A 15130-nucleotide genomic window follows, 5' to 3' on the forward strand; every position below is an offset into this window, starting at 1 on the left:
AGTTGTCGGCGGGTTCTAGGAGTAGGTGCAGGCGGCAACGGTGGTGGGAGGAGGGCTGTCAGCTGGGGTGGACCCTTAATGTAGTGCAACTTGTACACATACGCAAGCCCTGAGACTGCCCTCCTGAGCTGCAGGCTCTGAAGGATCGTGCCAGGTCCAATGATTCGCATTGCCTTCTCCTGCACCCTGTCATAGCGTGCTAGGTGGGGTTGGGCTGCACACATGATAGCTAGGGGAGCCTACTCCAGGATGGGCCGAATGAACCCCTTATACACGGCAAGGCAGCCCTCATGACCCAGAAGCCAAGCAGCACGGCGCAAGAATCCCAGGCGCTGGCTGGCCTTGACAGCGACAGCATGTATATGGCGCTGGAACCCAAGCTTAGAGTCGAATGTGACGCCAAGCAGCTTGAGGTGGTCCGAGTCCGGAATAGTCTCGCCGGCAAAGGTGGTTGGTGGAAAGTCAGGGCGCTTTCGAGCATTGCACAAAATCAGGCGCGGGCTCTTGGTGGGCTCGAACTGGATCCGCCATTGCTGGCCCCATGCGGCAAGATTGCTGAGGGTTGTCTGTAAGGATGCTGCCTTCTCCTGGAGGTTGTCGTTTGGTCTGATCAGACTGTACACGGTAGTGTCATCGGCGAAAGAGCTGAGCTTTACTCCATGCGAGAGGCATTGGTCGATATCGGCAGCAAACAATATGAAGAGTGTGGGGCCCAGGACGCTGCCTTGGGGCACTCCGGCAGTGATGGGGTACTTCTTGGAAGCGTGGCCTCCAGTTACCACCTTTAGGCAGCGGTTACTCAGGTAGTCGCGTAGCCAAGAGAGAAGAGGTCCGCCGATGCCTACTCGCTCTGCTTTGTTGACGAGGCCGACGTGAGAGACGCGGTCAAATGCACCGGCAATATCAATTGCTACTACTGGGACACAGCCCCCCTCAGCTACGACCTGCACCCATTCGCTCTGGAGTGCTGTGAGGAAGTCAGCTGTGCCACGGCCACGTCTAAAACCAAATTGGCTGTCAGGCAGCAGTCATGAAGTAGTAGTCATGAAATAATATTGCTGGATATTATTTGAATTGCCCAGCATGCCCACAAATCCGCAGAACGTGCCAATATTGAGCATGAAATAGGACAAAACATGGACAATGAAGGCGGTTACATATGAAAGGCGAAATCGGTCGAGAAATGATGGGCCAGATCTCTTCCGCCAATATGACGCTCTGCAGCCACGATGGCAGGTGATTGACCACCTCAGCAAAACAAATGCAATTTTGCAGCATAGCTGTGCCATCATTACAACATACTGGAGGTCACTATGCTTGTTAACCACCAACTGGACAATGTTCTTCAATGCGCAAGAGCACTTCATGCCACATATCCCGTTCGTCGAAAAAATATGACCAGAGTAAATGACCCCCTCTCAACATCGACACCATGCTTCTTCTGATGTTCATTCTGGGAAATCTGTGCAAGAACTTCCTGTCGTGACAGCAAGGACATCGAGGGGAGGGTAACCCTCACATCAAAGAATGCATTTGTTGTGGCGACCAAAAGCCCCTTGCACGGATATCCAAATGAGCCTCTGCAGCACGATTAGCGGCAGCACCATGAAGTTGCTCTCCATCCAACTGCAAAAGCGGTGGCTTCGTTTGAACATCAGGGATGGCAGAAATCATCACCTCCGCCAGTACGTAACGCAGCTCGTCGTGTCGCAGACTTGAGTAGCCCCCTGGGCGTGTTAATGCATGGTCGACAGACAGGTCTCTGCCACATACACAAGTTGGTTGGAGGCCGCCAATACCCCGGCCATAGCGCAGGGCAAGCCCATACCGGAAACAATGACAGGAATTCAGAGGCCACCGGACTTTACGGGCAAACCGATAAGACTCCGCTCCACGGTGGACATGTTCTTCTGACCAGTGATTGCTGGTATCAAGTCGTTATTAATCACAGTATCAAGCCTGCGGAAAGCATCCTGCTCTGGCAAGCCATGTGAGCACAGATGATAACGCCAACGCGACCTCCAACCATGGGAGAAGATAGAATAAGCAACACGTGGCTGGGTTTCCGCCAGAATGGACAGATTACCGACCGCCCTGCACCAGACAGAATCATGACGACACATGCTCTCCTGTGCGAAATCCTTCTCACCAATGGCCCCACCAAGATAGCGAACACCATTGGTCAGCACACATATACCTGTAGGCTGGAACAGCTCTTGGCCTTCAGACTCCAGGGTGGGTTTCACCAGCAGCACTGTCTTGGCTGCATTTGGATAACAACCATGCTTCGGGCCAATCTCCTCGATGGACTTCTGAAAAGAATGTATGGCCGCCAATCTACCACCCGACTCGCCATCATCCGCGTACCAGCATTGGTTTGCATCAGGGTTAGCCCTTTCCCAAAGATGCCATAATTTTTCCCAACTTATGCTTTTCGCAACCGTGCCAAAACAAGTGCTAGTTGCTGAAATCGCATCCATATTTTCAGAAAAAGCTCAAAAGTTGCTAATATCGCAATCTAAAATTGGAGAGTTCTTGTGCAAAAACCTACAAAAAAGGGAGCATGAATCGCAGAAGTGCAACGACAGCAAACTCGTAGATCTACACCCCTGCCTTCCTGCTGGGAACCACCACTTTACACCGTGCCAGTAGCCTGTTGCATGACATCAAGAGTACATAACCCCCAGGGGTTATGTACTCTTGATGTCATGTATCCTACATGTAGATCTACATGATTGTACATGTACATCATTCCAGTGCAAGGGAATGTACATAATTATCATAACTACCGTTGATCTACTGTTTCTCTGAAATCAGTCTGAACTTAGGCAGGCGAGAAATGAGCGAGTAGATCTACGAGCATGCATTTTTCCGACATGTAGTCTGTGAGTCGGTGACTTGACCTTTTGACCCCATGCCAAGGTTGCGGAAAAGTTGCGAAATAGTTCGCGAAAATGAAGAAAGTTGCGAAAGTTGCGATTTCTTCCTAAACAACGAAAAGTTGCGAAAAAAGTGGCAAGCATCTTTGGGAAAGGGCTAATCAGGGTGCTGCTCACGGTGTTTACAAATCGTAGGAGCCACTACTAGGGCAGACATAGCCATGGCCAGAGAGTCTCCCTGACAAGCTCCCTCGCGCGAGTAGTGCTGTAACCAGGAGTCTTAAAATATCGGTATTTTACTACTCCTGGTTACAGTACATGCCTGTAGTTGCCAGTGTCGAAGAGTACACGCTTTCGTTTGGCAGTCATTTTTCGGCAAGGTTTTTTGCAGTCAGCATGTGGGTCGTCTTTCTCGTCTATGGCTGTGGTGTAGGCTTTCCCCAAATCGGCCGGCCGAAAAATTCGCCGAAAACGAGACTTATCGAAAAATCGCAAGCCTTTCGCTGATATTGGAGGGTTCCTTTGAGAATCGCCGAAAATCTACCAAATGTTGCAAAGTGCGTTAACGAACGAATGATATTGCTGCAAGCATGCCCGCTCGAGCTCTCTACTTCAGTACTTGTAGTACTAGTGTGCTGAGGTCGTGTGACTTGTGTCCTTTGACCTCCTCTCAAACAAACATTAGCCATGAGGAAGATCGTTACTAGTAAAATCTCCAAATCGGCCGGCCGAAAAATTCGCCCAAAACGAGACTGATCGAAAAATTGCAAAGCGTTTCGCCGATTTTGGAGGGTTTCTTTGAGAATTGCCGAAAACTACGAAATCTTCCAGCATCTCACCAATTTTGAAGCCAATATGCTAACAATTCTTGTAGTCGATTTTCCAATACCAATTTTGCAGCCGATTTTCGAATAATCAGCTGATTTTGCAGCCGAATCTGATGTATTTGTCGAGCTTAGAGAAAAGGCGAATGGGCGAAAAAACGGGCCGATTTTGGGGAAAGCCTACTGTATACATGAGATTTTCAAGACAAGTCTGTATGCTGGAAAAAGGTGGATGTTTGCACGAAGAGGGTTGTCCGTGGGATAATTAAATCTAGTTGGTACTACGCTGCGTACAACTAAAATAGGCAGATTTGAATGGAAATGGGCAGTCTCAAATGTACCGTACATGTGAGGTTGGCCGATTTTTAATCACCCAACACTGTAATAGGAGAGTACTCGGAATTGTGTGGGAGGGCAATTCGTCGTTAGCTCGAGGATACTGTCAAGCCGGCGATTTTGCAATCTTTTGACTACATGTACTAATTGTGTTCCTTTTTGCGAAACCGGTCTCTCTTTTTGGTGCCAACTCGAGCGCTAGATCAGGGTAGATCGTTGTCCACAATTACACTGAATCACGAGGCCATAACAGGTATACATGTGTACGTGGTAGAGGAGGAACCATTTTCATACGCAGTCAAGGTGGCTAGCTCATACTCATAGTATCCCTGGTCACGAGAGGAACCATGCTAAATGTCGGGTAGCGCCGATGCCCGGAAAAATTCCCAAAACTGGGCAGGGGTGCATGAACACCATGCAAAGACTACTCACCAAGATTTTATTTACTCTTGCTACTACATTCCATGTAGGCCCGTGAGGTGAGAATCCCTCATTGTTAGCTAATTGGCTACGTTTATGCGCCCGTTATCCCGTTGTTCCCATAATTATGGGAACATACCTCTAACCCAGCCTTCCTTGATCCGAACGAAATAATATGTTGACCCTTAACTTGTGTGGAAAGTTGCATGATGATAGGACGATAATTCCTGGAGGGGTCGGGACGATAAAGGTTAATGACTGCCCATCGCTTTCCGAGCCTCTTTATTATACATAGCCGAGGCACAATGGGTGTTGTACCCAAGTGTTGCTCACTTCACCACTCGAAACTTGTCGATGTACTAAAACAATACTCGGCCGGACAGTACCCTACTAGAGTACGTAGCATCTGTCGCTGTGGAATCTGTCGCTGTGTATAACTGAAGTAAGGTCAGCTTAGGAGTAACCTCACACCTGGTTATGAGTTCCAAACTAGCGATGGGCACGATCAGAAGCACCAAAACCAAAGAGGAGTTCGCAGAATACTAGATTTGAAATTTGGCAAGATGGGCAAAAAACGCAACCCCACGCGTAAAGGAAGTAAAGTCACTACAATCATCCAAGGGAATAACTCCTACAATCCGGCATACCTCTGCGAACTAACAATGAATATCGGTCGGTAGCCAACTGGTGTGCGCTTGAGAGTGGACTGCAAAGGTTGCACTACTAGCCTTGGGTGAGGAGTAAAAACAAAATTAACAAAATAGCATGCAAACCTCCATACTACATTGTACTAGTCTGCCAGCAGACCTACAAACAGGGTTAAGAAACAACAGCACTAATAGATCTAAAAGGCCAGATTTTATTATGACAAAAGTTCTTGCATGGCACTGGAACGTGTAAATTTCTCACGATAAAGTTCTTTACAGCTCTCCAATTAAGAGAGCTTGAACAATGCTGCCCGGGCTGAGTTCAGTCACTTCAGCCGAGCGTGGCGGCAGGCAAAGAAGGGCGTTGGCACTGCGCATGCTTAGCAAACGACTACTGCACTGGCTGCCGGTGGTGGAAACCTCGGGATAGGGCGAACTATGGCCCTGGCCATTGGCCGCTGATGCCGACGCTGTGCTGAAGCGGACAACACAACGCTGATATTCGGGGCGAGGGTCAAGTGTGACCCGGTGTGACAACTACAGCAAGAAAAATGAGAAGATACAAGCAAAAATCTGCGTGAACGAGAGAATCGTCTGCTGCAGCACTGCGTGACTGTACCCTAATCAGAGTATTCTCTAATCCCCAACAACGCCCCCCCCCCCCCACTCAAGAGTACTGAAAGTTCACAAATTTTCGGGTACTTTTTATTTTCGGTGTGTCTGTTTCATACCTAAAATTTCAATACACCGAACACACAATAACACACATAATAGGGAACTGTTTCTCTCTACTTAAATTCTGTTCACCTAACCTGGCTTTTTGCCCTCGTACCGAACAAATCGAGCACGTAAAATTTCTGAAAATAGAGTAACTACTCCCTACTCTAACCCCCAACCCCGACGGCCAACATTCAAGAGTACTAGTAACTGGTTTGCTGCACTGCGTAACAGTACCCCAGTCATCCCTGATCCCCCACCCCGACGACCAACACTCAAGAGTACCTGGTCTGCTGCACTCCGTAACTGTACCTTATTTCAGAGTATTCCCTAATCCCAAACCCCGACGACCAACACTCCTCGCCGAGCGATTACTTTATAGCCTACTCAGGTCCTGGGGACTGCATGTCTGCAGTGACTATTGGTCAAGCAGCCTCAGGAATCCTTCCCAGGCTGTAATTTCTCACCGCACTTCGGAGCTGTTGAGAGCGCTCATGTTTCCTTTGCGTCTCCTTCTGACCGCCGTGTCTCTTTCCATGGCTGTATATTTACCTGGCGCTGCTTGCAAGCAGCACCTTTATATTTACATGATCCATGCTTTGCTTAACGGGGATGTAGACTTAGACTTTGAGAGTCAGTCTAGAGTTTGTTCACGCTTTGTTCTCCAGGCCGTGCCGGAGTAAGCTCTATATTACGTTCAGTGCCGAGAGTGACTGAGGGAGGGTAGCTGCCTCCTTTGCCCTTGGTCCACGCTCTACACCTGCATCTCGTATTGTGTTGTTGCTGCTGGTGTCCAGAACATATTATGCCAGTAAAAAAAACCATACAAAAGGCAGGATATAATGGAAGGCCAATGTACCAGAAAAATTGTGAGGGCGAATTGGTTGATGTAGCAAAGGCACAAGAAAGGCTCCCTGACTTGGAAAGTGAAAACGAGGCAGTGCGTAATTCCGTGAAGGATTGGGAGGGAATATACAGAACAATGCCTGGGGTCCTCCATCACGTTTCAGTTCACCTCCCTGCTCGCTATACGTGATGCTTTCTGGACCAGGCTTCGCAAGCGTGGTTACCCTCCTAGGTTTCTCCACGATGCGTTCAGTGATACCCCAGCTAGCTGTCAACTCATACCTCCAGCTAGCTCTGTGCAAGCTTCTGCCTCTTGCCCCACAGTTTTTGTTACTGACTATCACCCTGGCCTCCTCAGCCTTCAACGCACCCTGCAAAATTCTTTTCGCGCTAACTTATGGTTTAGGAAACCACATTCACGATGGGTATAGGTATTTTTTACCTCCATGCCTTGCACTCAACCTCGTGTTTGTTTTCTCGCCTTGCAAGCAACCCCGTGTTTTGTTCACGCTTTTTTCGCGCTAAATCGCTCAATTGCTTTTTTCGCGCTAATTACTCGACAGTGCTCAACGCCTGTCTGTCCAGTTCTCTGGTTATATTGAGTTCCATATTGTCATTTATCTTCATTCCTCTGATGAAGTGACTCATGTCACAGACACCGGTCAGGTTAAAGAACTTGGAACTCTCCTTGCTTGTGAGTGCGTGGTTATGTTTTAAACTTCCCGTGTAGGACCTTCGCCGCTGCTTCACGATGTGGCAACTGAAATCAGTGAGCAGTTCTGGTAAGTGAAATCCAAACCCTGGCTTCCCATCCACTGCAGGTACTAACTTACTTAGTAGTAGTGTGGTCTCATGTGCCATGATGGCCATCCACACAAGACTGACCCGTACAGGAGAAAATCTATACTCAGTACAGTCGAGGCCAAAGAAATCCGATCAGCGAGTCAAACAAAGAAGAAAAAAGCAGAGCCGCGTTTCCATTTTAATTACATCCTGCACAGTCAGTCCACGCACCCATGCGAGGGTTGCACGGGCCACATGAGCCTTGGCGCTGCTTTCGGCTCACGTGTCTGATTTCTTTGGCCGCGACTACATGTAGTAAGTGGCCATGGCTATGCAAACGACATCATTTCATAGAGTGAATGACATCATCACACACAATTTGCATTGAGTAGCAAAGCAGTGAGTCTGAGCTCATACCAACCAATCTAAAACGATGATGTAATCGCATGACCTCTATCGTCCTGTGTGGAGAGGCCACATGTCTATCGAAACTGGGTTTCCTTGCACCATGGCTTTCCCTGCAGCATTCGGCGGTGGCTAGGATGAACCCCGCTGAACAAGCATACGAGATACTGTCATTTCACAAATTTTCGGTGTACTTTTATTTTCGGTACTTTCGGTGCATCTGTTTCATACCTAAAATTTCAACACACCGAACAGACACTAACACACATAATCCAATAGGGAATTGCTCCTCTGTACCTAAATTTTCTGTTCACGTAACCTGGCCTTTTGCCCTCATACCGAAAACATTGAGCACCGAAAAATTTCTGAAATTCGAGTAGTGCTCACCACTACACTTACCTTGACGTGTATACAGGGTAGTGTCGGCCGTGCTAGTCCAGACATGCAGCGGAGAGCGGGCACGGTGAACAAGTGGAACGTGACCAGGGCCGAGACAGGATTACCTGACAACATACACACATCGTGGAAGAAGGAGACATAGAGGAACAGTCTTTATAGATAGACTGACGAGTGCTGTCACAGACGCCTTGTGCTGCCCAGGAAAGATAATTCAGATTTTCAGTATAAAAAGTAAAAAAAAAGGAGAATTTTACACCAGGGAAAGTCTCAACACCACTTTACATACATAGCCCCTTGTACCACGGGTGTGCAATCTTCACTCTTTTTGTACAGGAAAGGAACGTCCTGCTGCAACCTTTTAAAAGAGAGTATACAATGCTGACTCATTTCCATTCTATCAAAAAAGTTTGTCTCACCAGGCAAGGCAAACACCAACTTCTCTGCTCGGTCATCCTTGGCCGGGATGGTGACGAACGTTGTTGGTTTCCTACAGTCCATGATCGACATCACACAGAGCAATGGAAAGCATGTATCAACATTCACTCCCAACAAGAATAGCAAACACACAGCAAGAATGGCCATGCAAGGAATTAAACGTTAGACGTGCTGTGCGAGGAGGAGGATGGCAGGCAGTGCCTGAGGTGCAGGACGCTTCACTACATGGCATTTCAGCACTTCAATGATACGGCACGCTTGAGCAAGACAAGACCTACCCTGGCTTCATATGCACGCGGCCGAAGTGCAGCGTGCCTCCAAACGTGCTCGTCAACACAGCTTTCAGCAAGTCCTGCAGGGAAAACGGTACGACAAGAAGACACGAAGCAGAACAGCTTGTACACTGTCCTCACACCATCCAAGGTCAGCTCACAGCCAGGCATACACGCCTGGGTTGAAGACCGGCTCCCTGGTAGTGTTACAAACATATTGCCAAGCCTGATTTCTTCACATGCAGGATGTACATCTCAAGCCCTGTCACCATGCCATGTTCTTCCAAGACAGCGTGAGGACTGTGTTTGACTGCTGACTGTAGGTAAATACTTCCTATGAAAACAAAAAACTTCGTGACTTCGATCAACCTGTCAGTTCTGATGAATTGAGCTCTGAGGAATCTAGCAATGGCGACAACAAAGTGAGACTCAAACAGTGCCGCTCTTCTTTGTATCAGATTTCTTGAGCACAACGACTCCATAGAATGTGAAGAAACAAGTCGCGAGTTTTATTTCTTTCCAGAGGAAGAACTGTACAAGTAAACAAACCGAAATAAATGAATAAACGGAGCAGTCAAAAGTTGACAAGAAACGCAGCTCTCACCTTTTCTCCCATTGAAACACCGCCGGAGGTGACAAGCACGTCGACTTGCTCCAGAGCTGCACGTATGGTCTCACCGAGCGCTTCTAAGCTGTGCATTAGATCGAGAGCGCATGGAGAACGTTCTACTTGGAGCTAGAAAGAATCGTTTCAAAAGTCGCGACACTCTACGTACTTCAAATGGTAGCTCAATGTAAGGAAAGGCGCATCTTCGAGCACCAATCCTGGCTTTCCTACAATCTACACTGACCTTCGAACACCAATCCTGGCTTTCCTACAATCTACACTGACCTTCGAACACCAATCCTGGCTTTCCTACAATCTACACTGACCTTCGAACACCAATCCTGGCTTTCCTACAATCTACACTGACCTTCGAACACCAATCCTGGCTTTCCTACAATGTACACTGACCTAGAAGCACTATAATAATAATTATATGAGTCCCGGTCTTGCGACCATTTGAACCGTCAGGAGCACTGTGCGTCCTCGCCTTGTAACATGCTGTCGAAATCGAAAACATGTTGAACTATCAAGCAAGGCTTCTATATATATAATCAAGCGCTATACATGTTGGTACAATGGGAACGTGTATTATCAGCCAGTGCTCTCTTCAGTTATGCACAGCTACTGGCAATACTCCACAGCCCACTAACATTGCAAGCATATTCAACTGAGGTCACCCCGGGAGTCAGTTTGTTTCGGGGTCACCAGGCCAGTCCTCTTTCCCGATACGCAACCGCAGATAGAATTTCTATTATTCTAGGCACACCAGCAGAAAAGAGGATGACATCATGGCTGCCTGCATGACCAACGCACTGGTGTCACTAGCTCCTCGCACTCCTATACCCGTGTAGCCAGGATCTGGGCATGGCAGGACCATCACATGGTACTGGCTCATCTGAACAACACAATCAGAACTACATGTATGCAGTGCAGCCACACAAAGAAGCCTGATTGAACAACCAATCAACCCTATTGCAGCTAGAAGAGTGACCCAGAGCAACAAATTAATTCTAGGCGGCCAGAACACGTAAAACCCTCAAGCCCAAACAGTACAACTTCAAGATAGCCCCCAGAATCCAGTGCATGCTCATACATATTTATGTCTAGCTGCAGCAGCCCTACCTGTCCTTGGCAATACCCAGGTCCAACGCCGTGAATCCTTTCTCCCGCACAGCTGCCATGAGCATGGCTCGATTGCTGTCACGGATATGACCACCGGGCAACGTGTCAGTGGCCGGATCGCACAGCTGTGCCGGGTGACGAATCAACACATATACACACGTACATACACCCACAAGCACACAAGCACACAAGTACGCACACACACACACACACACACACACACACACACACACACAGAAAAACGTGACTCACAGCAAAGCTTTCAAAAATTCTACATGGAGCTGAATTTCAAAATCAAAACGGATGCAAGTACATGTAGAGTTGCGCTCGGTGAACTCCGACCCAAAGTGCAAAACTGGCAACCTGGATTAGTTCTGATCGCGTCATTGTATTTGTACATGTGTACGTCCAGCTGCATTCGTGCCACTTCCAGGGAGTCAAGGGCCGTGTGCACTCTAGTCTGGGTCGAATTTCACCGAGCACAACAGCATTTCCACAAGAACTTTCGCTTTGCAGATCAAGATTTTACGCAAATGTTTGCATGTCTACGCAAATGCTGACGAGAATGATCGCGTGAACTCTCCAACTCCACTGCAGCGTCTTCTTTCCACTTGTAAACGCTTCCATTCCCTGGACAGGCTCTCAGCTGCACGCATTGGCAGACCTTTCATTCATTTGGTACAGATGAGAACCTTGGAAGCTACATCCCATTGGACTATAGAGGCAGATGAAGGAGAAAGGGAGAGAGAGAGAGAGAGAGAGAGAGAGATAGAGAAAGAGAGAGAGAGAGAGAGAGAGAGAGAGAGAGAGAGAGAGAGAGAGAGAGAGAGAGAGAGAGAGAGAGAGAGAGAGAGAGAGAGAGGGGTGGGGGTGACTCTACATACAACTCACCTCGTTTCCAGTCGAGAGGACACCAACAACTGGTTTGCGGTGAACATCAACCTGTAATGCGTAGTGAGCACACAGGAAACAGTACAAGATGGTGGCAAGAACATAGCAACATGACATCATTCAGGTCAACCATATAATAACTTTAATAAGAAAGTACCACACACGCATGCACATGCGCGTGCGTGCGCACACACACATCACACATACACACACACACCACACACGCAAACACACACACACACACACAGAGGATAGACTAGACCGTATTACTCTTACTTACATGTACACGTACAATGAAATGAGTGCTAATGACAATGTACTAGATGACAACAATCTTGCAAGTTACCATTGGACTCGACCTGGAGTGTTTCACATCAAAGATTATGTGGACCAATGTTAGGAATCGCATCCAACAGCTGCACTAACGTTACTTTTAGCACAACGTGAAATTCTGTGTCAGGAATGCCATTCAAATGTCGTATTCAAATGTGAACTGCCCCCATCCTCTACAATGAGTGCGTCAATGGTGAACGTGGATTAGTTGCATTTACCTGAGCCACACCAATGCTGGCCAGTAGGCCAATCTCGGCTGAACCCAGCGTACAGCCCGCTGTCAGGACACGCTCGCCTTGGGCAATGTCGAAACCCACCGGCCTGCACACAGCATACATGGTGAAATCAGGGTACGCATATCACATGCAATAACAGCATCAGACCACCACAATTACACGCACGCACACCACCACAATTACACGCACGCACACACACGCACACACACACACACACACACACGCACATACACACACATACAAACACATCACACACATACAAACACATCACACACACACAAACACATCACATGCACACACCCACCCACACACCCACACACCCACACACACACACACACAGTGGCTAGCCCTAAGTAATAAGTATACAGAATAATTACAATCTGAATAACACGCACGCACGCACGCACACACACACACACACACACACACACACACACACACACACACACACACACACACACACACACGCGCGCGCACACACACACACACACACACACACATACATACCCACACCCACACGCACACGCACACACACGCACACACGCACACACACACACACATACACACACACAGTGGCTAGCCCTAAGTAATACATGTAAGTATACAGAATAATTACAATCTGAATAATCAAATGGACGGAGAGAAAGAACTACATCACGTTCCAGCCACCTACCAAAAAGCACAGCTTAATTGTTTCGGAATGTGGATGCTCCTTGAAGCATGCTTTACAATGAACAAGACAAAGGAAAAAGATCCCAGTCCAGTACTCACCTTACATCATTGCCAACATCGACCGAGGTGCAAATCTTAACAACTACTTCCACCCGGCCCTGCACAGCAGAGAACAAGAGGAGTAGACATGCATAAGAGGAGTAGACATGCATAAGAGGAGTAGACATGCATAAGAGGAGTAGACATGCATAAGAGGAGTAGACATGCATAAGAGGAGTAGACATGCATAAGAGTAGACATGCATAAGAGGAGTAGACATGCATAAGAGGAGTAGACATGCATAAGAGGAGTAGACATGCATAAGAGGAGTAGACATGCATAAGAGGAGTAGACATGCATAAGAGGAGTAGACATGCATAAGAGGAGTAGACATGCATAAGAGGAGTAGACATGCATAAGAGGAGTAGACATGCATATCCGTACAGACACTACTACTGTAAAACCGGAAAGTTTAACGACCAAAAGTTTAATGTTTTTGTAATTTTGGCATGATTACGTGCAGAAAGTTTAACGATGGCTACCTGGCCACCCATCTGTATGCGGATCTTTACACAGACATCTCAAACCAGGTTCACAATAATGTTTCTTCAAATAACGAAACAAATTGGTCATTAAAACGTCGGATGTCAGACTCTGTGACTTGTTAGACTTTCCGGTTTTACAGTACCTAATAGAGCTTCTCAAATGACAGGACCAAATGATACACACACAGACACGATGGTAAACAACCACTGGAGGAATGGTGCTGACAGCCAAACACACAGACACACACCCTCCTCCTCCCCCCCCCCCCCCCCCCCACACACACCCATGCACATTGCTGACGCACTGTTCAACGTTAACCGGCCAATGGCAACCGCCGATATAAAGAAAGTGGGCGTTAGCCAGCCATGGCAACAAAAAGAAGGGAAAGAAGAAAGAAGAAACTTACATCATCGGCATCCTCCACAAGCTCTGTGTCTTCCACCTGCACGACTGCATCAGCGCCTTCCGGCAAACATGCACCAGTGCTGATCCGAGCAACTTCACTACTGCTCAACGTCACATGAGGCTATCGTTAGCAACAGAGACACAGGCAACAGCAGAACAGCAACATAAGGTGTGTAGCAGAATAGGCGGAGTCGAAAACTGAACGAGGGAAGCGGGCATGCAGGAAATAACTAACATACTGTACACGTGTGCGCTGCCTATCGCTGCGAAGGTTTCAAGTTTTCTTCACACCTTTCGTTCCACAGTTAATTGGGAACTCGTGGCCTGGCATGAGGGAAACATGGATGCAGTGAATGGGATTTTCGGTCTTTGACCACTTTGTGGCGGGTCTGATCTACTCACCTCCCACCGCTTAGGAGCTGCATCTGCGCCTTGATCCAAGAGGGTGGTGGCGTTCCTGCGGATACGGAAAACTGGGCCTTTGGCCGAGTCTCACGCGAACCGTGAAATTTTTTTCGTTCCACTCCCTCAAACTGATGACTAAGCAAACAAACACTGTGCATATCAAGTAGAGTTACAGTTACTAGAACACACGTATACGGATGCCACGTACGGAATCACCAGCTATGACGGGTCCGACGACTTTCCTCTCCCCGCTGCCGTCCGCAGCTGTAGGCAACACAGGAGCAAGTGATCGGAATATCGGATTGTAAGAGATACCTATTGTATTGTATTTATTCAACATTTCCTGGCTCATCAAACGACTGCCAATGACAAATGAATGTGAAATGAAGGGTGATAGTCAACCACGGCAACTATCCGAAACAGTAAAGAAAAAAGAGGAAAAGGCATGAAGGAATCAAGAGTCGAAAATAACCCGAGGAGACCTACTTCGCTAAGTGTACGGCAAACACTTCTGGTGCGGTTAAGCGTTGTTACAAATCACAAAAACAGGACACCATCAGTGCACATGCATTGCCACATGCACAGTCGCTGATACCATGTACATGTGCGTAGTAATAGTTTTCTATGCGGCAAAAAGGCTTGAGAAACACCATAGGCTTCAATCATGATTAAGACTACAGTCCGTTTCAAAAAGATTTACAATCCTGGCGATCGCCCGCGGAGTTTGGCGTCTTACCGTATGAGCACTCGAGCGCTGCCTGGAAAAACTCACTGTGAACTCGAAGAAATATTCCGCGCGAAAGCAGGAAAAATGACAACTCACTCACGTTGACACAGTCATGTACGTCTGGTTTACAACAAACGAGTTCTTCTTCGTATCGACAATGGAGTCAGAGAGGACATGTCGAAAC

General features: G+C 47.7%; 1 protein-coding gene across 1 annotated transcript in view; it reads right to left on the reverse strand.

Moving 5' to 3' along the window:
- Window positions 1-4986: 4986 nt before the first annotated feature.
- LOC135816879 (gephyrin-like) overlaps window positions 4987-15130 on the reverse strand; it is a 24003-nt gene continuing 13859 nt past the window's right edge. The window contains exons 12-22 of the mRNA XM_065329982.1: window positions 14428-14483; window positions 13816-13935; window positions 12924-12982; window positions 12135-12237; window positions 11584-11634; window positions 10693-10817; window positions 9568-9655; window positions 8970-9043; window positions 8673-8743; window positions 8257-8360; window positions 4987-5643 (exon numbers count right to left, since the gene is read on the reverse strand). Of these exons, the coding sequence (XP_065186054.1) occupies window positions 5380-5643; window positions 8257-8360; window positions 8673-8743; window positions 8970-9043; window positions 9568-9655; window positions 10693-10817; window positions 11584-11634; window positions 12135-12237; window positions 12924-12982; window positions 13816-13935; window positions 14428-14483 (1115 nt within the window). The 3' untranslated portion in view covers window positions 4987-5379. The remainder of the gene's footprint in view (window positions 5644-8256; window positions 8361-8672; window positions 8744-8969; window positions 9044-9567; window positions 9656-10692; window positions 10818-11583; window positions 11635-12134; window positions 12238-12923; window positions 12983-13815; window positions 13936-14427; window positions 14484-15130) is intronic.

The sequence above is a fragment of the Sycon ciliatum genome, chromosome 1 (assembly GCF_964019385.1).
Source record: "Sycon ciliatum chromosome 1, ocSycCili1.1, whole genome shotgun sequence".
In the NCBI taxonomy this organism is placed as follows: Eukaryota; Metazoa; Porifera; class Calcarea; order Leucosolenida; family Sycettidae; genus Sycon; species Sycon ciliatum.